Below are 27,558 nucleotides of genomic sequence, written 5' to 3' on the forward strand. Positions count from 1 at the left end.
TTTAAAATTCAATGTTACATGTGTCAGCTATCTGAGCACCAAAAAAGTTTAAAAGTTTCTACATAAAATGCCAGCAAACATCTATTATGTTAATATTTTGTAGCTATGTATGCACACAAACACACAATTAATTTTTATAGTATAATTTTATGACAAATGCCAATGCAGGAGAATTCACATCAACCTGACCATTGTTTACATCTATCCTGTGATTTTCTTCTGTACCACAATACTTAAGATAAACTTCATTTTGATTAGCAAGTTTGATGTGTCGACCATCACTCAGATCAAAATGTGAACTAGTATCAGTCTCCTATTATATAGGAAGCATATTGTGCATCATAATTAATTTTTGACATGTAAATAAAAACACATTTCATGAATTTCTGTGTACATATATAGTATTCACATAAAGCAGTCAAGCCATGAAAAGGTGCAGCCTTCAACACACCTGTGTTAAAATAGATGATGCTATGAAATTAGAGATAGTACAGTCAAGAAATGGCTGCAGTAATGATGTTAATACTAGCAAATTTTAATAATGTACAGTCATTATTAAAATTTACTAGCATTAACATCATTGCAGCCATTTTCTTAGATTTCACAACTTTTCAAAACAAAGGTGGTTTGAAGGCCATATGATGATACGCTTGGCTATTTTGCAGGAATATAACTACTTTATATATGTAGCTTAGGCTGGCTTATCTTACCCATATTTACATTTATGCACACTTTGAAGATCAAATCCCAAATACGCAGGCGTTAACCAAGCTGCGTAAAAAGGGTGTGACCTTCAAAAGTCTAGGTAAAAAGTTGTGAAATCAAAGCTGACAGGCTGTAATGGTGTTAATGATAATACATAGCTATTATTAAAATTTATTATCATTAACATCATTGCAGCCATTTCATGGCTGTCCCTGTTGATTTCACAAAGGCTTTTGAAGGCCGCAATATACAAATCATCGTTGTTCTTATCTACAGATACAATGACGATGATAAAAGACAAACTATAGTCTGTTCGCGTTCACCTGAGCCCTCATTTTTTGTTACATGAGCCAGCTGCCCAAACATTTAGTAGCACTGTGAAGCCCTTTAAATGCCAGAAACTGTTAATCAAAAAAGTGCTTTGATACAGACAAAAACAAGTGAGTTATGAGGCTTTGAAAATTGTCCCATACATTTAGTATGGACGATTCAGGTGCGCAAACATGTATATAACACGAAAACATGCTTGTTCCAGTACAAAACCATTGGGAATGAACACATGTTCACCTCTTTGATATTACTATATTTGGCAGGGGCTCAGGTGAATGCGTACCCACTATAGTGCTCTACTGATATAAAAAAACACCAAAGAATCTAGCTATAAACAATAACCAATTAGCTAGCAAATACTAATAATCGCTCTATAATTTTGTGCTTGCTTGCTCACGGCTATGTATTATTTAGAATGGGTTGACAAAGTTTCTACACTATTTAGAGACCCAAGGACGATGTGGGCAAGGCTATCCACAAATTTAATTACCTTGGCCGCATAAGTGATTTAGAACATTTCCTAGGTTAAGAAAGAGCGAGAGAAAGTGGCAAACTGTGCTGGGATATTTCCTTCTTAAGTCAAGTTGATTGTGCCAGTGCCACTGAACCAGCATGACATTCATAACCGTTGCATGACTATAGTGCCAGTATCAAGTAGATACTGTGCCGGGCTAGAAAGATGCTTGTCTTTCCCACAAAGTAAGCTATTTAAAAAGCAAATTGTGAGTGCTAGCATCGAGATTTATGCTTTGAGTTTGTTGTGTCAGCACGACACCGTGCTTTGCCGATTTTCATTTGATCATAGATCCTTTACAATGTAGAAAACAACCACTGGTGAGACCACAGGTTACCAACTAATTAGTAACCCCACCACAGGTTTCTATTGGATTTAGTAACCTCAGAAATCAAGGGAAATATTACGTAAAAATTTCTAAGTAAAGTTGCATTACAGTGCCTTGGTATAGTAAAGTGTATTTATTCCAAGTAAGGTATTGTACTATTTGTCTATTTGCTCAACTTTTAACAAAGCAAATCCTGCTCCTTTTATGCTAGAATATCATTTCCAGCCTGTCATCACAAGCTTTGCTAGCATAGCACTTATTATGATGATAACAATTGGCACAAGTGGTTAATTGTAGTGTACTGCCCTGCCAATCTGTATCAAATTGGCTATAACACAAGCTTTGATGTGATGAAATACTAGAGAATTACAATAACACTGTACTGCAGAGTTCGTTTGATTACTTTTGTAATACTCTATAGAGTATACATTTTTCGAGAATTTGTAATAGATAGAATGTTCTAGAACAATAGAAAATTTTCATTCAAACTGTATGGTAGAACTATTTAAGCAGGGATCCCCAAAAGTGACGAGTGCTGCCTAAAATGTTGCTACACCCTTTTGGAATAATATTTGTCCATCCAACATTGAATACAGAAAAGAAAACACTTACAGATGGCCAGATATAGAATTTTAAACATACCACCCAAACTTGAATTTTTGTCCTCCACTTGTATAGCTGCATGCTATAGCAAAAAACCAAACATTAATTTATAGGAATCCAAGCGATAAAAAGCAGTGAAATAAGAGATGAATGATGGTATTACAGCATAGCTCAGCGGGAAAAACTCTGCTTTGGCATTTGAACAAAATGATTGTTATAACATGCCAATGTAGGAATTTTCCTACTGAGCTATGCTGTAATACCATGTATCATTCATCTCTTGTTTTACTCCTTTTTATCACTTGGATATCTTCTTCATTTTTAAATTAACAAGCATAAGGAAAAATTAAGAATTTTAAGTTCAATTAGGGATCATAGAAAAAAGTTAGGAAACAAGGGAGGTTGCCTACACCTGCAGATATAACAGTGAATGTTTAAAAATTCTTAATTTTTCCTTAAACTTGTTTGTTTACTTTTTTGTAACATAATTATAACTGGTAAACCCATGCATACCACATCAAAAGAAAGGATGGCACCAGAGGTAATGTTTTTGATTAAATGCATGTCCCAACTATCAATTACTGACTCAAAAGTGAAGTGGCCATTACGCTTCGTTTTCAGCTATGTTCGGCCTGTCACAGCATTACAAATAAAGAATAGTAGGAGAAATGCCTCTGCAATCAACCCAGTCACCATGGAAAATACGGATGGTACACACACAGGGAAGCCATTGAAGTACTGCAAATCGACACCTTGTTAGTTAAATCAATGCCATTAACACTTGCATCAATTGCACACAGCATTGGTATATGTTGTGAGCTAACAACTGTTGCTAATTGAATGGGAGTAGGCCTAGTACATTCATGGCCACCCCTCTTGGATTGTGAGAATGTAGTATCTCCTAGCAACCAAGTGGTAGTTATGATTAGCAGTACAAGCCATAAACATATAACTGTATTCCTTAGGCTCCATCCCTTTTCTTTTGATAGCTAGGACATTATGTCTGAGCAAACTGATTTATGGTCAGACATGCAGACTATTTGGACGGCAAATGTCCGGTGACCAACCGTTATATTTGTCTCTGCATGATTTTGTCACAATACATTCTTAAAATGTACCAAAGCTCAAGAAAACTGAGCTACGCATTTGCACTTTATAATGTTTTTTGCAAAGTGTGCGAAAAGAATAATCTAAGTCCACCAAGCCCTAAACGAAAAAAGAAAGAAATTAAGCTGAATTTTGAGGGCCTGTATTTCATGAAAGTGTTGGGCAATCTTGCTCAAATTTGGTATGTGGGGTGGAGGACGTTTGCAGTACCAGTTTGAGAAGGGAACACGGAACTATGGATGCATGAAAATTGTGTTTTCTTTCTTTCTGTCAATATACTCATGGTGTAGCATGCCGGCTTTCTTGGCTGCACAACACATTACCATGTGTCTTGGTTGGAATGTTAACTTAATTTTGCATGTGGATTTGTATGAATTTAAGACTGCTTGATCTTCAAAGTGCACATGATAGTAAAATACATTTTAAAAACCCATAGTAATTACAATAAGTAGTATTCACACGTTGGGTCACAAGTAATGTGCATATATATATATATATATAAAGCCCTGGGACGAAGATAAAATGTTGATTATAGAAATGTCTTGAGTCCAAATGCATGTACAACATTGAAATAGACTATGAGCAAAATTACCCTAGTTATCAAGGTGTCCACAGTACAAGGTGTTCTTTTTGAGAACTTCCACTGTACCTATGCAGCCCACGTACATAACTAGTATGGAGTGGGCCTATGTAAGTAAGATTTGACTTAATAAGAAGGTAGTTATTTTGAGACAGTAAAAACACTCAAATGTTTCTGGACATGGGGTGATTTTATTTGATTCAGAAGTTCACTTGTCCAATATGGACCATTTTTGGATTTGTTAGATAAGGTGGCTGCATTGGATGTCCAACCAAAGAAATGTAGATTAACTGCAGCACACAAAGTTGTCATATATAACTTTATTTGGAAAGGTAAACACACCCATATCAAGACACAAGGCAGTGTGCTGTGTAGTTAAGAAAGCCAGCATGGTACACCATGAGTATATTGACAGGAAGAAACAAAACACGACATTTTAACGTCTGCATAGCTCCATGGCCCCTTCTCCAAAGCATACCATTTTTCATTATAACTGTCCGCCAGATAGGGTAGGATGGACAGAAAATTTTGATTAAAGTTGCATTAGCTACTCTATTTGTGAGATAAGAACGTAATAATGTCAGCCATCATCCTGTTCTAGTTATTTACTATATACTGAGGGTGAAACCAAAGGCAGCAGCCACTATTATGAAGTCCGAAATAAAGACAAATCAGGCACTATAATATTAAAAATTTATTGCATTAACATGCATTGGGAATTTCTATTTTTAAGCACAGTAGAGTTATTTTTAGTCTAGATATACTTACTAGAGGTCTTTTAGCCACTTTCACTTTATACTTAGATCTATGTCCTTCTATTTCTTCTTCTTTAACTTTCAAGTATAAGTTGCGTTCACCATTAAATAGTTCCACATCTTTAAAGTCAGAAGATCCCTTGAACACCATGAAACCTGCATAAAAAGATAACGTATGTGTCCATGCCAAAATAGCCTAACTATAAATGGGTATGGCTTCAAAAGTTAGGATTTATATGGTGGGTAGTGGTCAATGGCTGCAGTGGTATTAATGTCAATGTTTCTTGGTCACCACCTTTGACTTCACAAGTTTTAACTTTGTGAATGCCGCACATTATCTCACAGCTTGGCTGTTTTGTTTTATTTTTTTAAATTTATTTATTAAGACTTTACAACACAAGTGCTGAAGGTCTGTAGGACTAGCACTGGTACCCACCATATAGTGCAGAGGTAATTAGAAATCTAGCGAAACAATAATAGAAAGTGGAAATGACCAACCAAAATAGTACTTTACAACAAAATGCTTTTTGCAGCTTACTGGATCATACTAAAATATTCTAATAGAACAGTCAAAAATTGCAACACTAGCTCACAGGAAAGACTAGCTAATTTTACAATATATTGCACACAGAAACAAAGATTATATGAGCCACTGCAAAACATTTTATAAGTGCAAGAAAATATTGTGGTTGGTCAGTGAAATACTAATGTTCAAGTTTAATATAATTATGTACCTACAGTACTTATAGCTTATTGCTTTTTAATGTCTAAAAAGATGCACATGATGGTATAATGGCAACCATTATTTGATTACTTTTATAATTGTGTTGACTTTCAGAATTCGACATGGTCCATCACTGTTATGCAGCAGAATGTTTGTATTGCTCTCATGAGAAAGTGAAGGATTTTTGATGTGAACAATCATGACAAGTGATTCATTCTCCCAGCTGTGAGACCTACCCTGTGCAGTAGTACTGTGTAAGTAGGGATTGCCACAAACTTAGTCAGAGCACTTACACTACTTGCTATTAGCTTTAAAGAAATGATCATTTTTGCACGAATCAATTGTCGTAGTAGCTAGCCAACTTACTTCTGTAAATCCTTGACTGCTCTGCTAGAATATTTTTAATTATTGTTTCACAGTACACATTATTTTGACCATTTAACTTGCATATTGAAACATAATGACTTTTACTAACCATTTCTATTGGTCCATGCACTTTCTATTCCAATTTCTACTTACTTAGCATGCAATGCTGCAAAGTAGCAGTTGGTGTAAAACTCAATATACATTATTGCCATCATGACATTTAATCAGCCATTGTAATGCCATGCAGATGACTCAAAATGGAACCTTTGAAAACTGAATTAACATAGATGTAATGGCTTATATAGAACAAACAGTATAATTAGAACAGTGGCTACATTTAATACTGAATGCTCTATTGGAGTATTGCAATGACTTCTATTAGAGTATATTGTGATGACTGCTCTATTAGAGTAACATTATCTTTTGCAAATTCAACTAGCTGAAAAGTGGTATGGCCAATGCCAGACTGTGGATTCCAGCCCTACATATGTCTACACCAAAACAGCCAAGCCATGAAAAATGCACTATTATAGTATCTTGACTCTTTCACATTTTCTATACATGTTTGGTTTTGCATTATAACTCAATTTATTTACAGCTGTTTTTAAATCAATAACTGTAAGGCTTGTCTTGGATTACTAATCCATCTACTATCTGATTTTCAGCTCATTTTAAGTGGTTTTTCCTGGGAGGGGTGACAAGAAAATTAATTGTTTCTTATAATGAAACTCAATCTGTCTGTTACATGTTTGGGTTTTGCATTACAACTGTAACCCCATAGCCATTATTCAAATTTAATTCAAACCACAGAAGGGATCCATCTACATACCAATTTGCTCTGTTTACCTGTAGGTGTGACAGATGTTTAGTCTTCTTTATGTGCTATTAGTCAATCTTTACTCATCTGTGTTTACCACATTTATACAAAATATGGTACCGATTCTTGCCTTTGGGTCCCTTTTATGTGTGCTAAATTTCAGTATATACATGTGGATAATTTGTTTGCATCTAATGGATATTTTTATGAAGTGTGTAAACAGAAGGAGAAAACAAAACATTGAAACTTTGGTTGTTCTTACCTTGGGGATGGCTGGGGGCAAGTTTGCTGCAATCTGGTACTGTATGTAGCCTGTAGCAGGCAACTCCACTGTAACAATCATTTTTTTGTTAGGGTAAAAGAGTGCAGAGCTATGTATGAATACATTCTTCCTGTCAATAGCATGCCACACACAGATGGACAGTTTTTATCATTTATATAATTAAAGGGGTTAATGGAAAAAAGGGGACATTTGCCAATTTAGCTTTTATAAAAGTGGAATGGCTTATTTTAGCAATGCAAATAATGTTGTCACTAAGCAAACAGTAGAATTTAATAGTTTATGGGAAGTCTCAAATTAATTTTAAAACAAAAATTACAACAATTCAATTATTTCCCAAAGTTATGTTAAATGTCACCCAGCAAATGTTTTGAATAGCACTTGTCCCATTTGCCACAATTAGTTACACTGAGCTATATATAGCCAAAAAGTACAAAGTACATTCCACAACAAAACTAAAACATGTGTAATTACTTTTGTGTCACATTATGAAATGTAGCTACCACCAGTTTTGCAAATGCAATATATACTAAAGACCACAAACTGCGTAGTCATTTTCATATCAGCTCAGTGCAACTACAATATAAATACGCATTTCTTGTATCTACATCATGAAGTACGGTAACGCTTAATAGTATATATATACTCTAAAAACAATGGTATTACTGATATTAAAAGTCATCATACATACTTTGGGTAATAAGAAGTACCTTTACGCAAAAATCTTAATGTATTTTCTGCTAAGCATTTGAAATAAGAATTAGAATTTATATCTACATATATGAGTACATGTACAGTAAATTAGTGACCGAGTCTGTGAAAATAGGGCATGTGGGCAAACTACACCCTGTCACACAAAGGAGATATTTCAGTATTGGAATAAAACATTTTCATTCTGCACCTTGTATATTAATTGCTTAATACCTGCTTAAAATTTCACAGCCCATAAGCATGATGGCACAAAATGTTATGGGTAAAAAAATTTGAAAAATTAGGTAAATTTTATGTGCCCCCATGCCCTATTTTTCCGGCCTGGTCATAGTTATGCTTATTGTAACTTACGATCTTTTACAGGTCGACTACTTGGCAGTGGTTTCCAAGGTCCTCTTTCTACCAAACCATATTGATATGTTATATTTGATATTTGGTGTTTCAGTTCTATCACCCCCTCTATTATTACAGTATTCTCCTCATTCTCTTCATCAAAAATGGCACCAAAGGCACATCGTATGATATGCATATGGCGATACTAGTAAACACATACACAAGAAGTAATGACTATATTTATACTATTTCCTGTATATTATAGAAAATTAACAAATCTAAAATTTAAGTGGGACAGTAATACAATTAAGCAATGAAACACAGGAAGTCACCTACATTGTAGCTATAGTAGTGCATTCTTACTTCCTACTTTAGCAATATAGCCTGTCAAGACTATAATCATTGAAGTAGGAATTAGATAAATACTAGTATAGTTGCATAGGTAGAGAAATTTTCCTATGCCATAATACTAACAAATTTAATTTATCTTATGCAGTGGATTGTAACTACTCATCTATGTATATCTGGTGAACCCACACATAGGTCAGCAGGCATCTTTATTGGCCGATTGAATGCAAGCCCCGACCACAAATTACTGAAAAGTGATGGAGCTATTTTGCTTAGTGTCAGCTATTTTCTGCCTGCATTACAAGTTAAAACGACCAAGTTAAACAAAAAAAACAAACAAACAAACAGCATGAGAATGCCTCTGCAATGAAATCACTTACAGTAAAAATTACAAACAACTTCTGTTATATTTGTGGTAGCCAGCAGAAGAAGTAATTGATGTGGTACTCACTAATCAACACTTATGTGGTAGTGGAAAAGAAATAGGGTCAAAGGTAAGTTCATGATACTGCTGTAGTAGGCAAAAGGGCACGCCTTGAGTCTAAACTTTGTTGTTAAACAGTGAAGAAATCAAGTCTATATCAAGCTATGTACACTTGGCCGATGACATCAGTTAGTCAGTCAGTCAGTAGAAAGTTTGATTAATAATGTTAAAAATTCCACAGAAATTTGTCAAAACAGTTTCTGGTCACTTTTAGCCTACCTAGCTTTTCAATATTGCCAAGTCGTTTTGAAGGAAAGGTAAAGCTGTATGGCTTTTAGTGTTAACTAACCCTACTATACAGTACTACTGCAGTGTATGAGTAACTGAATGCAATATAAATTACTAGCATTGGTATCTGCCCTATGTCCAGGACCATTTTATAGTAACATAATTGTAATGGCAAGCTATTAACTTGAAACCTCAACACCATCATGCATGCAGCATGTATGGTGATGTCACTTTCAAAGTACGTGAGTATTGTAACATCCTGCTAGTATAATTATCGAAATGATGTGAGTGTGCAAGTAAGTTAAAGACAGTAAAGGTAATTTTACTATTGATAGCATGTTTAACATGCTCACATGTAAACTATGCTAATATACCTGCATGTCCTATCAATAACTTGGTGACAAAATCACTAAGTATTAAACTTTGCAATGAGATGGTAAGGATCTAATGAAATGGTTCAGGGTGTGCATGGGTGCACTACTGGCACAATATATTATTCTACATCACATTATTGCCTGTATAGTCTGAGCGTATTATGTACCCTGTCTATTAACAACAACTAATACTCAATGACATTTATTGCAAGTTTTAAGAAACACTAAAATGTGTTAGTGTTTTTTTTTTGGAAAAAGTATATTACACAGTGAGAAAAAAAATGGCGTATGAATGAAAAGTCATACATGGTTATATGTACAGAACTTTATTGCCCCATATACACTCTATCAGTATAACTACTTAACTTCAGTGACAAAAAGTTTAGCATGAAACTATGTGCTGAGGTGTTTGGTAGGCATATATAAGGTGGTTGTGAAAACTTAGGTGCAGCGACACTCCTTTAATATGTATCTTATAACCTACTGAACTAAGTAATACCTGCACTCCTGCCCTGTATTACAGTAAAGAGTTGCACAGTGAAACCAACAGTAAACATAGGAGAGGTGTTATTAACTCGGTTTACAATGAAGTCATAAAAGCTTCACAATAAGATAACATGTAACAGGGGGAAACATGCAACAAAAAGTTCTGAAAAAAAGAAAAAGAAGGTGCACAAAAAGGTTGGCTAAATGAAAAAAAAAGAAATTGAACCCACACCTACACTCCAGCATTGTGATTATGAAGCACATAATTTGACCACTAAACCGACTGCACATACTGGCACGGAATCAACTAAAAAGTGTTTATAAATGAATGGGCAAGTTGAATGGCATAGGTGTTTAAGAATTTCACTGAGTTTTGGCTCGACACTCCCATCTTCATGGCACTATAGAGAATAAATGAAAGTATGTAGTGATTTGTAACACCAAACTTGGAGTTGCTAAGTGATGTGCACTACATTTTGTGGAAGGTCATGTTGATACGTGTTTAGGTTGTTGAGTTAGCGGTATTATGAGGAAGGAATACAGACAGACAGCATTTTAGCTTTATATTTATATGTAGATTAGGGGTAATCCATTATTTTCAGCCTTCATGAAAAGAGCTGGCAATAGACTTAAAAATATGCTGAATATTAATCATGTGTTTGATTTAATAGGCAATGAAAGAGTTTCTTTTTTATCAGTTGGCTAGTACTTCAAATATGCTCCTGTGAAGCAAGGCATAGAAATAAAAGGGAAAGTTTTCTCTAGGATGTATATGCATATACAGATTATCACAAGTGATATCAAGACTCACATAGTGCATCATGTGGGCCAAGAAAACTGGCCAAATCGTATGTTGACAAAGAGAAATAGCATGATTTTCATGCATATGTAGCTCCGTACTCTCTATTCCACATGGAATGATTTTTTCACTGCAAATACCCTCCACCTACTTATTTGAACAAGATCACCTTATGCATCCATAAAGTTTCAATTTTTTTGCTTTACTTTAGGGTTTATTTATCTTCTCTTTCCTGCACACTTTACAAAAACAATTATAAAATGCAAATGTGTAGCTCCATTACCTTGACATTTGGCTAATTTTAAAGACAAATTAGAGCTAATAATTTGACCACCCACGTTGGTCAAATTTGAACGCCCACGTTGTTAATTTAAGCAGCATTGAAGCTTTATGAAATAGCTCAAGTAATGGTGCGTGTATTTATTGTCCAATCAGCCAGCATTAGTGATTCGCGGAATGTAAGATTAATTCTCCGCCCGCCCATGCACTTTAATTGCCACATTTCTTGGTACAGTGGGTCCTACAACTGGTTAGCATGGCTATTTAATACCTTTTCCCCCTTATTATATTTATATTTCGTTGTGTTCTGTTTTTAATTTAGTATGATTTAGACTATTTACATTTGTATTCTAATATTTTAGGGCGTTTCGATCGTGAAGCAGCTTTGTGTAATGAAGATAATTCATGGTGAGATACTGTAATGCATACAGCTTAATAATGTACGTACGTATGAGGATGTATACAAAACCAGTTCATCCATGTGTGCTATAAAAAAACAACAATTAATTAAAAACCGCTTTAAACCATTGCAAACTCAAACAAATTATTACTGTTACACACTACTGAAATGGCTCTCCTTTGTTTGATATGTATAGAAATTTGCTAACTACTTTCGTAAGTGTAGGACGCAATCACGAAGTCGTGCCAATATAAAACTACATAGAAAAAGCAAAACCTATTAAATTGAGAAAAACCAAATTAAAGGACTGACATTAACTAATTTTTATTGCAAAGCCTTAAAAATTACTATGTAGCAGACAATTTTTACCCTATAGTAAAACAAAAGATCTCTATACTTGTCAGGAGTGTTACGTTCAAGTTTTTATCCCATATGATTGTAGTATATTCTCAAAGTGTCTCTCCACATGTCCCATGATCATGTATTTTTGGTAATGAACAAGTTGAGCCGAACCCTAGTTAGAAAACAGCTAAAAATGAAAGATTTTTTCTCAACGTTTCAACCAACTAGATGGTTGGTGATGACAACAAAGGTGTCAAGAGCAGACAAATGCTTCCATGAACAGTTCAGGAAAGGCTATAAGGTGATATATTTTTATGGCTTCCTCTAATGTATGGTGAAATCTTTGGATATAAATAATGTGTCAGGAATTTAAATGATTAGCAAGTAAATCAATACTAATAAGTTATTATTTTTGAGGGCTCAGCTCAATGCATACATACAGTATACCATAATTACTATGCATCAATCGATTGATGTGATGATAATATGTACAGATCTGAGACAACCATGGACCCTACTATATAGTAACTGGGCAGATATATAGAGTTATGTATACTCTGATATAATTGTTGCGTGTTGTAGTTTGCCAATGGTCAAAGCTAAATTAACCATTTTAGATAGCTGTTTGTGATGTTGAAGGTGTCAGGCAAACTCCAGTTAGGGGCAGGCAATAAAAGATTATTTTTCAAAACAGGAGAGGAACATGCTTAGGCCCGCAAGGTACAGGCTTAGTCTACTTACCCCAGTTGATGCACCGTATTATATATAATGCACATATCAACTTATTGCCCTACTAACCCCCCCCTCGGGCATATGTAGGGCTATAGTGGGCACAACCGAATGTTAAATGCCCCATGGTAGGACAAACCTATTGTGTTAAATCCCCACCATTGGCTCCAGTTGCAACGTGGGGAATTTGACAGCGTAGAAAAAATACTTGGGTGCTTAATGAATGATTGTCAAATGCCCCATAATGAAGCAGCAGTTTCATGTCAATTCGCCTTGTAAAGCCCCACTTACATCAAAGGGGTAACACATTGGTAGGTGCATAATGCATGAGTTTGCATCATAAACCTGGTGTTGAAATTTAGTCTGTCTTGCTTTTTTCATGCTTATAGCAGCTAATGTGCTTATCCTCAAACAATCAGGACTGGAAAGCTACAAATTGTCTTTTACTTTTATCTATCAACTATCCAATCACTGCTAGTTTATTAAAATTTCCTTTGCTGTTGTAACTTGTTTACCATTATGCTATAACCATTAGTCCCTCCTAGTTTATATGTCTCCTAGCAACAAAGATTGTTATGTCAACAATGTAGGTGAGAACCACAAAAGAAGTCAAGTAATATACTCCAAAATTGGTCATCAATTGCTGCAGTATGCTGAATACATCTTGGGAATGACTATGTTGGATGCTCACTTTAGCAATAATCATAATAGTGGAAGTAAGTGTTTGTTGACATGTTAGTCTGACTATATGATTACATGTTTTTAGTTAGCTGTGCCTTACCATACTGTATCCCTTTCTGTATATGCAGGGTGGATACTGATGTAGTGACTGTTGGCGGGTGAGTCTATGGTCAATGGACAAATCACGCAAATGGTGAAGAAAAAATAATATGTGGTACCAAGATCCCACTACTATATTATGAACTCTTGGTGGTACTTCATAGCCAAACACTAGTGTATCTGGCTTCTTGTGCTATTGTAGTCTTTTTTTTTTTAAATTTTATGGGATCATCATAATGTAAATGTTTACTATTACAATATATCATGCTATCATTAAAGAGTTTCTATAATTGTGAGTGGTTGCATGAGGGTCTACGAAGTACTGTGACTGAAAGGTGATGCGCTGATGCTGGCTTTTTAAGTCAACACTGAAGTTTCACAGGCACTGAAGGGCTGGGGCGGGATTAGAGACGTGCACGTGTAATGTAGCAGTAAATTACTTCAACTGTATCACTACAGCGGGTATGAAACAGCTGGCTATAACTATGTACGGCCCTGCATGGGCCGGAGTCATGCTGACGAGTCAGTGGAGGCATACCGTGGCGAAATTAAAACAAATCAGTAACTGCTCACAATTAAACCAAGATTTGACAGCACTGTGTCTATCAAATCAGCCAGCTCGCTATGACTAATGACCTTGCCCACTTCCACACTGTTTGGGTTTGGGAATTGAGGCGGGTGCCTCACACCTGACGTCATGGCGGCAAGTTTGAATCTTCAAAGAGCACAAAAGCGATCTCATAAACTAACAAACAACTTTTAGCGAAATTAAATGTACAGATACATTGTGTAAAAAGCCCCTAATAGCCGCAGCCTTTTTACAATACGACTTCATGGTTGAAAGAAAATCGCTTCAATGGGATGCGATGACGAAGAAAATGAAAAAAAGAACGATGCACATTTGAATAAATAATTTAATTAACGCATGGTAAATGGGTGGGCAATGGAACAAACTACTCCAACAATTCGCCTGACTTTTCGTGTGGTAGTTACTCATTATACAAAGGTTACATGCCCCTGGTTTCGAGGTGAAATCTTTTAGTAAGCCTGAGATTTCGCCATGCGGATTTTAAAAGATTGCGTAATCGGTCCCTCATGTCAATGACTCACAGTAGTGGTCGCGTGTTTATTTTGTGGGCGCGCGCTTTGTGCTTTTCTTGGCCTCGCGACTCACTACCGTGAGTCTTGATATGACACAAGACTATCTTAAAAATTACATGTACTTTACTTGACTGTTCTATTAAGGGGGCATCTCCAAATTGATTTTGGTATGCTTAACGTCATAATGATGCTAACTTTCAGACTCCCCTCCTTAGTGTCACACTTTAAAAATAATGTATTGACAATAAAAGCACAAAACATTATATTCTTTACTTGAAAACGTAGTCTACAAACAGTATTGCTGCTCAATCACTTCACTTTCTCTATTCCTAGCTGTTTACACTATATCTACTTTCAATAACATTATGGGCTGAACCAAGGCCCTTAACGTCATTATGATGTTAAGCATACCAAAATCAGTTTGGAGATGGCCTCTAAAATGTGTGTATATATATATAATATGACTGTTGTATTAGAGCAAATCAATCTGGGACCTATATTATTCTCACTGTTGGGATAGATTGAGTTGAGATAGTTCTCACCTATTTACCTGTGACATTATAACTGCAGAAATATCTGTTTCATGAGTTTTACATTATACTTTTAAACTGCTGTACCTTGCCAAGCAACTAACAAGGTATACTATTTCTGGAAAGAAATGTAACAAGGTATACTTCGTATACTCCCATATACCCTCAATTCAAGCTCTGCCATGGGGTAAAAATGGTGCACAGGTATGTCAAAAAATCTTGACAGAGTTTAAACCAGGGACCTCCATACCTAATACTTGCATCTTAACCACTGAACCGCTATTCACCTCACTTAATTTCTGCTTTATAAATGACAATTGTTAAATCTACTTATAAATAGCTAAACATTTGTAATTTGATAGGTCTACTAATAGAAGTACTGGATTGTTCTAGAACATTCCTATTGGAAGTCATCAAAAAATTGTGCACTTTATTAGAATATTACAATAATACAACAATATTGTCAAATATTGAAACAATAGATAGATCTTCTACCAATGGAAGTTCTAGATTGTTCTAAAACGTTCGATATAATATTCTATTAAAAGTAGTTCTCAAAGAAGTGTACTCTATTAGAGTGTTACAATAATTATTACCAAATATTGAAGTAAAGTATAGTATGCAATACTATACATTTAAGCCTGTGTTCAATAATCATCATTGCATTTGTATAGAAAAGAAAAAAATGTGAGTAAAAAGAAACCATAAAGCCAGCCATAGGCTGGTGTTGAGGTCTTATGAATTGCAAAAGACCACACAAAAACAGCCAAGCTGTGAAAAAATGATGCAGCCTTACAAATCCTGGGTGAAAAGTTGTGAAATAAAAGGTGACGGCCAAGAAATGGTTGCAATGATGTTAATACTAATAAATCTTAATAATGGTGTGCATTGCTTAGCCTAAACATTAATTTTATTAGCATTAACATAATTGCAGCCATTTCTTTGCTGCCACCTTTGGATTTCACATCATTTTTCACCCAGGCCGCACCAATTTTTTTCACAGCTTGGCTGCTTTTGTGTGGATTGGCAAGCATTTAATGTCTATATGAACATCAAGTTAATGTTTGGGAAAGTAAAGTGATGTTTGCAAATTTTTACCAATCTCTGTCCTGGTAGCTAGGTGCCATGGAGTAGTCTGCACAATGAAAGCAAAATATCACCTACATATGAAATTTATAAAGTCAAGACTTAATACATAGATTTAAAGCTAAGATTACTGTACTGTTGTTAACAAGTGAAATAGTCTTTTTGCAACTTTTAAATCATTAAGGAAATATTAGGCCAATTTTGAGATTTAAGATTCACAGATTTATATCAATGGCCTACGAGATTTATACACTGACCCCTTGATAGAATCATGCATACAATCAACTAAAGTCAAGCTCTACCCCTACACAGGCTCCCATTATACTAACTGCATTCAACTCTTGTCTCCATGCATTTTGACTATTTCAAATGCGAGAAAATGATCTAGCCTTAATATTATTAAAGACGATAAAGCTTGAAAACAAACCCAAACCCTAACTTTGGATTACTAGAATCATGAGAATTGGTTCCATAGATAGTAAAGCCTAGCACCCTCTTCTATCTATGGAACCAATTTACCTTTAATGAACTATAATTATTGTGAATAACATTTAAGAATCCTGAGAAATGTCATTAAAATGCGATGAATAAAAGACAAATGCTGCAACTGATCTGATTGGTGACGCACAGGACGAAGGGGAGGGGTTCGACATGCGTGTGTGAACACTAATAAACTACCAGAGTGTTAGCAAAAAGTATACAAACGCACTAGCTTCTTCATAGTGATATTAGGCATGAATGATTGTATATGGTCATTAAAAGATTGTTGGGACTCTTCGTGGGTAGTCTGTGACTACCATTCATCGTCATTACTTTAAGTCTAGTTTCTCCTTAATGGAACCATTTATAATTGCAAAATTCACATCATTGTACAGTACAGATAAAATAGAATCTGAATATCACTTTATCCCCCCAGTGATCCCTGCCATCAGTATAATGTATACAGGATCTCGTGAAATGTTTGTGAAGCGAATTCTTATACTAGTACATGTGACATGTGTAACTGTACCCCCCCCCCCCCCCCCCCCTGGGTGAGGCAGATGTATGCTAGAGTCCTCATAGCTACTGTACCTCCACTAGCATGTGTGGGGACTGGCTATATCAGTGTTGGTTACAGCAAAAGCTCATAATATAAAAACAGAAGAGTCCCCTTTTCCCTTACAATCTCTCTTCTTGGTCACAGTGATCCCTTGGTCAGGTCACATCTGACTGCATCATGCACATACAACTGAGGCATTGGTATTGTACATGATCATGACTAGCTACCTGTACACATGATTACAAGATACCTCTTAGAGAGACTTACTTCCCACTTCTTTAATATGACTAAGGTTTGGTCCTCTTTCATATAACCCAAGATTTCGATGGTAAGACCTTTGTACCGAATTTCAGTAAAGTGGGATTTTTCCTCGTTGTCGCCGTCAGTTTCACATTTCTCGTGAATTTTTTCCAAGTGCTTGTATATTTCTTTCCACCCACTGATAGCAGTTGCCTCATGTTTTTTAAGCCACTGCTTCCAAGGATCCGGTCTTTTGAGCAGCCAACAACTCGGCCAATAATATCTCGAATAATATATCACTGGAGTCATTGTCATCACAGCAATAACAGCAATTTCGATAACAGTATCAATTTCCATTTTTAGCTAAGCAAGTTCTTAGTAACGACTGACGCCAGAGATGAAGCAAACCTCAGCGGTATGGGTATACGCCCCAGTAGATCACGCGATCAAACTTTGGTACGAGGTCGAATGGCATGTCCTTGATTCAGGTGGTGGGGCTTGCCCCTGCTGTGGGACTTCAATCTCGTGCCCACATCGCTATTTTCCGTTTCAGATCCTTTTGTAGGGTTTCCATCCAAATAGGAAGCTGCATCATTTTGTTGTTTAGGCCAATGAAACTTGATTAGCAGTTTCGCGTCATCGCCCGCATGCTTTTGATACACCAGCATGGAATTTCATTATTGGTATTTTTCAGATCGAAATACTCTAAGGCCACTCCAAATAAATTCTCTGTTTCCCGTCCACCGCCCGCATCTAGTTACTGTCAGCTCTAAATATTCCATTATTCCGTATTCTTCCATTATTTTCCGGTTACTCTTGCATACTAACACACTGAGTAAAAGTCATTTTGAAACAGTGTCAGCTCACGTGTAAGCGTTTGTGCTACATTTGCAACTTAAAAAGGAAGGAACAAGCTTAAGCATGGTTTTATGCAGCTTTAATTGTTTTGCCAGGCAAATAATGGCTTGAAATGCTGCCAATCTTATAAAGAAATAATGGAAATGAACCGCCCACCCGCATGCAAATATGCTTGAGTCCAGGACGGGAAACAAAAAATTTATTTGGAGTGGCCTAGTAGAACAGTCACTTTTACTCTAATAGAGCGATCAGCTATACTCTAATGGAAAAATCACTTGTTATAGATTAGTAACGTACTTTAGCTATTTAATGCAAGAGTAATCAGTGTAGATCTCACTGTTTTTTTTGTCAGAAATATTCATGTTTGGATGTGTGTTGTGCATTTGGAAAAATAATGAATAATAACCGCCCGCCCGCATCAAATTTTCAAAAATCTGAGCGAGAAACTGGTAATCAAGTTTCATTGGCCTTAGCTATGATAAAGTAAGCAATTTGTTGGATTGTTTGCAGCATTCGATACCAGCATAATTTAACATGTAGAATAATATCCAAAAAGTGGTCACGTGACCAATAGGATGATGCCTCAGCTCTTTTCAGTTTTATGATTTTTACAGACTGACCTTAAGGCTACTCCAAATAAATTTTCTATTTCCCGTCCACCGCCCACATCTCAGCTCTAAATATTCCATTATTCCGTATTCTTTCATTATTTTCCGGTTATTCTTGCATACTGACAGGCTCAGTAAAAGCCATCTTGAAACAGTGTTAGCTCACGTTTCAGCAGTGCTATCAAGTCGGCACAAACTTCACATTTGTGCTATTTTTGCAACTTGAAAAGGAAGTACAAGCTTAAGCATGCTTTTATGTAGCTTTTCTTGGTTGTGTCAGGCAAATAATGGCCTGAAAAGCTGCCAGTCTTATAATGAAATAATGGAAATGGACCGCCCACCCGCATGCAAATATGCTTGAGTCCAGGACGGGAAACAGAGAATTTATTTGGAGTGGCTGAAGATAAAACAAACAAGAGCTAATATATTATTAAACTATCTATTGTAATCAATTACAGATTTCTAAGTATATGTAATTGTAATCGGATGCATTGGTAAAGTATTCGCAAAAATGATTACTTCCATATTGCTTTCAATATCAGTGCAGCTTTAACTGGAAATATCCAAAAATGATCATTTGGCCAACTATCCCATTACAGCTATACAGGATGTGCTATATCACTACAAGATGTAGAAGAAGCATTAAGGAGCATTAAGGTAAAAAATCATACAGCCTTGAGGAGCTAGCTGACACACAAACTACACTGCTAAGTTGAAACACTTTCTTACACTAATGCAATTCATTACTGATAGACAGAAGCCATACCAACACCTAGTATCTTTTGGTCTGTTATAGTTTGCTAGACCATGTGTGTGTGGTAATGTGGGCATAGCATTAACATGTTTCATGAGGTGCCACAGGACAGGGGCGGTGGAGCAGGCCAAAGAGTGAGGGGGCCAGGCCAGCTGTAAATTGAAGATCAAAAAAAAAAAAAGGTCACAGCCTGCTGACAATAGCTGCTCTCCGCCAATTATATCTCCTTATTTATAACTACACATACGTAGCTAAGTCATATGTAATCTATGGCTAAGTAGCTTGCTACACTGCTTCTCTGAATACTGTGACTGCTCTATTAGAGTATCCAGATCCTGACTGTTCTATTAGAGTATCTCGATCTTTTCTTGCAAACGGTGTCCCATAAAAGTGTGTGTGTGTGTGTGTGTGTGTGTGTGTGTGTGTGTGTGTGTGGGGGGGGGCGCGTCCCCACCGCCTATGTGCACTGTTATCTCATCATTATACCAAACATCCTGACATACCAATTGTTTAACAGTTATAAAATCTGTACCTTATTATGTAACTTAAATCATAAGACATCAATTCTTTTGGTTTAATGTGTAGTCCGGGACTAGTAGGTAATTAACTACAACTTGGATGAGGCTTGGGTTGAAATGCTTCCTTTTGCAACTAAATTCTACTGAAATTTTAGCATCTATGAAGTTAACAGGATCACAGCATCTGGGGCTATGCTCTCAAAGTTACTTGTTCAAACTCCACACAAAATTATAGCTTTAGAACAAAACAAATTATGAACACTGTATCTACTTGGATGTTTTAGAAAGTACATATAGGTGTATATATCAAGTTAATAATTATCATACTGTAAAATTAATGTTGAAAGGACACCATCACTTTAAATTCCAATTTTCCAAATGAGATGCTTTACAATAACATACCACAGTATGTATGAATCAGGAATTCCTGACCATAAGTAATTGCCCTTCTTTGGTGATAATGAATTGAAAACTCTTTGAAAGCAACAATATTTTGCTGGTCACGGTTTCATTTTTAGTGCTATTAGCATCAGTTTAGGCTAATTAATGCTGTGCTCTTTATATGACAGCTAGTATTACCATTGCTAGAGAATAGTGATTTACTTATAAAGTGGCTTACAATTCTTAAATGCTTAGCTACTCATTCAAACTATTACCAAATTCAATCTCAGAAGGCTAAATTTGTAGGGGAATGCCCCAGACCCCTCTAGATAGAGCATGCTCCACATGCTGAGTGTGCCTTCCACCCTATATATGCTTAGCTGTATCAACCAGATCCGCCCCTGTGCATGCTAGTGTGCACTAATTTACAGGTGTATGTCTTCCTTCCTACATAATGCTATATAGCTAGCTATATATAGGGTCCAACATCACAAAAAGTCTGGATTGGAAACCAGTCACCAAAATTCCTGCAAATATACCTTCCTTCCTCAGGTACCACCCATGATTGTTGGTAGACTATATACATAGCTTATATACACCCCGAAACCATGCAACCAGCCAGGGGCGGTGGAGCAGGCCAAAGAGTGAGGGGGCCAGGCCAGCTGTAAGTTGAAGACCAAAAAAATAAAAAAAGGTCACAGCCTGCTGACAATAGCTGCTCTCCACCAATTATATCTCCTTATTTATAACTGCACATACGTACTAAGTAGTTGCTACACTGCTTCTCTGAATGCTGTGACTGCTCTATTAGAGTATCCAGATCCTGACTGTTCTATTAGAGTATCTCGATATTTTCTTGCTAACAGTGTCCCATAAAAGTGGGGGAGCCATGGCCCCCCGTCTCCACCGCCTATGCCACAGGATATTGCTATCTGACTATCACTTACTAGGCATGCATGCTTTACAACATGGTTTAAAAGTCTTATACATGCACAAAAGTAGTCAAGTACCTACACACACACACACACACACACACACACACACACACACACACACACACACACACACACACACACACACACACACACACACACACACACACACACACACACACACACACACACACACACACACACACACACACACACACACACACACACACACACACACACACACACACACACACACACACACACACACACACACACACACACACACACACACACACACAGAGCCACATCACGTGCTGGAGCTGAGAAGTCATTAGAGCATATCATTCTACTGCAGCTGGTCTTGGATTGTTTTTATCAAGACTAATATATATATATATATATAAGTTTCTGGTAGAATTGTTCTGTCTGTCTGTTTTTTTTAATTGGCCTATAATATACTATAGTAACCTAGCTGAAATGAAACGAGCATCTGGCAGAGCTATCACTGCCAACTAAAGAACAACAAGGAGCCATTCAATGTTTGTTGTGTCACCATTGTTTCCATAGCAAAGGAGGACTAACTGTTGACAGGTGCATGACAAAGCAATGTCTTGAGCTTTTTCATATATATAGCCATGTGACCTTATAGTAGTGGAGAGGAGGAGGTATGTGTATATATGTATTCACTCAAGTGATTTACGTATCAACAGATGACATGCACACTAGTCACACTACATCTGAATTTATGAGCATATGTATACAGTGTGTACGTAATAATTTTTAAGTCATCACCATTTATATAGTATGCTTTGTAAACGGGGAGTGTTCTTTAAGGTAATCAGTGAACCACAACAGAAAAAAATTAAATTGTTATTATCTTGACAGGAGTGGATCCAATGGGGAATGGTTACACCATGCAGGGTAGTAGGTATAATGAGCAGGGCATCTGGAAGTGCAGCCCTCAGAAACTACACATATAGGCATTTTAGCACGAATATATTTGTACAGAGTAGTTTTTTGTGTACAAATATCTAAATAAAAATTAATAACTGGGTGGTATTCGTTAATAGTGTGGCTTCATAATTAGCTATAGGTGGCAATTGCAGCAATTATTGTTTAACTGTTTGAAATTATAACATCAAGATTATTCTTATGGATATATGTATTATCTTTGTGTTCAAGCTTTGAAAAGGTGATATTACTTGGTTAGTTATGCATACTGCTGCATGCCTGTTGTTGTTGTAGTAGTCATGAGCTAATTGCTGTATTGCAAACTTCAGCCTATAATAAACAAAGGCTACAAATTCAAGAAGTTTTAGGCTAGAGGGACAAATAATCAGTGAAATCTCACTAAAAATAAGCAGGCACATAGTGGCTTATAATCTACCTGAAATTACATAATATTAGGGCCAGGGTTTTCAAGAAATTAACATTGTGCATGATCTACAAGTATTAAATAACTATAGCTGAGTATAGCACTCTCAAATTCTTGACTGCTCTATTAAAATGGTTTAATGCAGTGACTGATCTATCAAAGTGTTTAGATTGCTTTTCATAGCGCGGTGGCAGAAGGATTCAACAAATGCTAGATTTAAAGCATTTTGATGCAAAGCCAATTTGCGTATTAACGTGCATGATGACCTTGATGAAATATCTCTCAAAAATCTTGTGTTGTTCGATCCTGTCACAATTCCTACTAGCTTTCTGTTTGGGAATATGTTGATTTTGCTGGAAAAATAATAGGAAGACAAAAGTAAGGAGCAAAACAGACTTGTAATAGAGAAAATTGAAAGCAAATATGGCATAAACAGACCAAATTAATACAATGGTCAAGCCAAGACATAAGAGTCCATGCTTCCTTCATAATTTTACAAAGACAAAGTCAATACAAAAGTAGCCATTGCAGATCACAATACTCTAATAGAACAGTCAGATGAACACAGTTCAACTTAGACCTGTATGTTAATAAATCCCAAGCAAAATAAAGAAAATAGGAAGAAAAACTTAAAATAGACCGATTCCTATTTGGAGAATTCTACTTACAATGTAAAGAGCATTAGATAAACAGCAGCCATTCTTCTCAGAGAGTATTTTTGCTCGTATATTTATAACTACCTTTCCATTCCTGCTTTGGCTCAGTCTTGTGTAGTTACATGTGACTGAAGACTTGTCATTCTTATTGTTTCTATTACTACATCAATTTTGACAATTGTAAGAATTCAACCTAGGTAGCTAGTTAGGGTGATATGCAGTTGCCATTGTATTCTCCAGTTTGTAACACAAGCATAGCTCTACCAGTGGTAGCTATAGCCAAATCGATAATTATGATTCTTGTCCACACTAGTGTCTTTTATGACTCCAGAAGAGGCTTCCAGACACATCTAGATTAGTAGGAGTTCACTATCAGTTGCAAGTGTTGACCTGTTATTTCATATTTCATAATGTAATGAAAGAATTACTAGTATTTAAAAATTGCAGGTTAATTACTTACTGTATGACAGGAAATTCTCAGTTGCATTTGTCCATTTTTATTTCGTTGAACATCAATGAGTGCCTCAAAAGTCAGTGTTTAGATCTATGATTTCTTGCATTTCGTTAAAACTGATTAATAGTGAATTCATCAAATTTTCCTTTCGTCAATATTTCCTATTGTATGGCACTGATGGCCAAGTTAGAAGCGGTCAAAGTCAAAGAATTGGATGTGTGCGGAAGCCTAGTTTTGTCAAATCTGGTCATATAATGGCAATAGTGTCCGCATTGGTATAATGCCACTGAGATTTTAGAAATACAAATTAGCAAATTATAAGTGACATGATCAGCTATTTGTACATGAAAACTCATAAGAAAGTGACATGATATATTATACAAAGTACAAATTCATACACTCTAATATAACAGCCAGTCTACCATAATATACTCTAATTGAGCAGTCACCTCAATATGCCTGCTGGACTATAAAGCTCAAATGTCATGTAATATCCACTGAAGTTGAAATGGAGAGAACTTTCAACAGTTTTATATCATTAATTTATCTGAAGAAAGAGTATCCAAAAGATCTGCAGCCTGTACAAGGTGGTCTCCTCAAATAGCAAAACAAAACATTAGCTAGGTGCAAAGTAAACAATTAAAGCAAACAAACAAAAACAACTATGTAAAAGCAACAAGTAAGAAGCATCAGTTACAGTAACAGATAACTAATGGAATTGTGATCTAAATGAGGAGTTTGGTGGTAAGGATAAAATTTCATGTAGGATTGAGTTCCATACAAATGGTGCATTTGGTTTAAAATGAATACTTGAAAGCATTGATGGAAGATCGAGTTTGCAAGGTCAGTGGATGAGATTGTTAAAAAAATCGAAACGACAGAAATTGATTGGACTTGTTTATGCATAATGTAATGATTGTCGTTGTGACGACAACATACTTCAGTTCTTTCAGACAGTCATCAGTGTTCTTATTCCACCTGTACACAGTTGAGTCATATCTCATCTTAATCCATCAAGCAGTTCTCCACTGAACAGATTCTAACATCTTGTATATATGAGCACTAAAACCTTGTATGCCAATGATTTTACATACACTGTAAAGTGTATAGGCATAGCCACAGGGGGCTACAACCCCCCATTTTTATTTTTTAGAGGGGACTTAGGCCCCTCCACTTTTAAGATTGATATACTCTAATAGAACAGTCAGATACTATAATAGAGCAGTCATGTACTCGAATAAAGTACTATACTCTGATATAGATGTATTTTCAGTCAAAAACTCAAATTTTTCAAAAATTTCCTACCCCCAGATCCCCCTATAATGTGTGCTTTCCGCATGCTGAAAGAGATTGACACATTGTAAAGCAGACAATACCCTCTTAGCTCCCTCACTTTAAATTTTGTTGCTAGCTATGCCCTTCGATTTTGCAGCAGCAGCAACATCAATGCAGCTATACACATCATGATGCAGTCTGTTTAATCATAGTGAGACTTTCTGAAATTTGCGGAGTACTGCGAGTTTAAATAATTAATCAATCAATCAATCCAGTTTTAGAGTTGATCACAACACCTAAGACTAAGTACTTTATCTAAGTGACCCATGACTGTCAAGAATTTTAGTAATTAGCTATAGCTACATTAGCTATTTGAAAGAGCTCCAAGATTTGTCTCATATTTCTACTAGCTAGTCTCCGCTTCATTGGAAACTAGCTACTAGAGAATTGTAATTGCATTAAATTAATAATCCTCAAGGTGTTCTTCGTTTCTAGCTTCCTTGGACCTTAATTAATATGCCAAAGCTTTTGAGGCTAGACTCTGTTGTTAGCCATCAGTAGACTCTAATACTTGAAATTCACAAAGCTGTCTCACTGGTTGAAGCTAATGCAGGAATATACTAGCTACAGAGGCACTCACTAGTAGATCGATCCGGCTCATCTGTGATCACGCACGGTCGAAGCACATACGGTTGAAGCACCAACAGTGACCGAACACGACAAATCTCGCGACAAATATTTGAAACCCACCATCGATGATCACATTTTGCGTTAAAAATGGCCGTCTCTACCCAGTAAACTAGACCGGGAACTGGACAGAAGATTGACTGTAAGTTACTTCCTGTTATTGGTTGTAATAAAGGCTATAGTTGTCTGGCTTTATAATTTATTCACTATGTGTGTATTTGTTCATAGATTATAAATTCCCTACCATATTATATAGGGAATATATAATCTATGACTGTGACCTCCCACTAAAATTTATTTTTTTGACGGAATCTTTGATATTGTTTTGTGTGTTTACCAGGTGTCAAGAATTTTTACAGTTTCCTTGCCATGCATATGAGAAGTTTGCTACAAGGAATGGACATTAATTATTGTGCTTAGTCATGGAAGCATTGTAATTTTCACAAACTAACCTGCAGAAATAATACACATTAATTACTTTTGTTTCATTGTAACACTAATGTAGTGTAGGTTAATGGGTGTCAAGATGTCTAAAGAGCTTCAGAGCATTCCGTTCCAAATATCCGCTACTCAAGTTGCCATAGAAAAAGTGACTAGGGATTAGGGATCTGCAATACATATCGATACAGCAAGTAGGTATCACAATATGATACTGTACTTAGAAAATATCGATATATCGAAGTTTTCTAGTAGAACAGTCAGTGATTGCTTTATTACTGTAACAGTGATTTAGATACTCAAATAGAAAGCCTCTCTATTTACATGGCTATAAAATGTAACATTACGAGAAGCCGTACAAACATGCGTGTATAAGTGCTGCTTTTATGGTTAAAATATTCTTGTTTGGGTCTTCTTAAAAACAGTAGCTGTTAGACTTTTATAAAGAACTGCACTACTAAGCAGTAAACAATTTGTTGTATATACTAGCCATCTTGACAACTCATCAAAATGAGTAATCCGGATGACCCTTTGTGGGAGCATGCATTAAATGTTTGTGGTAGTTAATTGTCTGGGTGGTGTAATAGAGGCAGGTATCCAGGTAGAGATGTGCTTTTTAACAGCAACTCTGTTTTTCATAATAAAAATATCAGGACACACTAGCTACATGTATTTGTATTTGTCACATCAGTATAATACTGTAGTTTATCGGCATTCACTGAACAAAGAAATTTGTATGCGTAGTGAATGCAGAATGGGGGCCAGTTCTTTAAGGTACAGATAAATTGGATATTGTTAGCTAATACACCAGTCATAACTAGCTATAACTACTTCATTATAGTATCATGATACAGTATCGTATCGAACAGTTTATTGATGGTGATACGTGATACACAAAATGCACTGTATCGCAGAACACTACTAGGGATGCAACAATGTGGGTAAACTCCATATTGCATATTGTTTTCAAAAATATTGCAATATATTGTTGTATTGCAAAATTTGAATACGATGTTGAAATGTGGTAAAGTAAATGTTGCAATTGTTTAAATATCCCATATCTGTATGCTGAGGTACAGCAGACAGTATACCCACAGGTCAAGTAACCATCATCAAACACATTTACAAGTACCTAGGCTAGTACTACTGTGCTATATGTTCAGGGTATAGCTTCTGGTCACCAATAAATCATCAATATTATTACTTCTGGTGCCTTTGATGCTG

The 27,558-nt window shown here is 36.0% G+C and overlaps 1 protein-coding gene across 1 annotated transcript; it reads right to left on the minus strand.

The window, feature by feature from the left end:
• LOC136264238 (uncharacterized) lies at nucleotides 1-17,818 on the minus strand. The gene is made up of 4 exons (XM_066058951.1): nucleotides 17,426-17,818; nucleotides 8,172-8,358; nucleotides 4,936-5,078; nucleotides 1-313 (listed from the first exon to the last, which is right to left on the minus strand). The coding sequence occupies exons 1-4, from the start codon at nucleotides 17,753-17,755 to the stop codon at nucleotides 128-130; spliced, it is 846 nt and encodes a 281-aa protein (XP_065915023.1). The 5' UTR covers nucleotides 17,756-17,818; the 3' UTR covers nucleotides 1-127.
• Nucleotides 17,819-27,558: the final 9,740 nt, after the last annotated feature.

This window comes from Dysidea avara, chromosome 8 (genome assembly GCF_963678975.1).
Source record: "Dysidea avara chromosome 8, odDysAvar1.4, whole genome shotgun sequence".
Taxonomy (NCBI): domain Eukaryota; kingdom Metazoa; phylum Porifera; class Demospongiae; order Dictyoceratida; family Dysideidae; genus Dysidea; species Dysidea avara.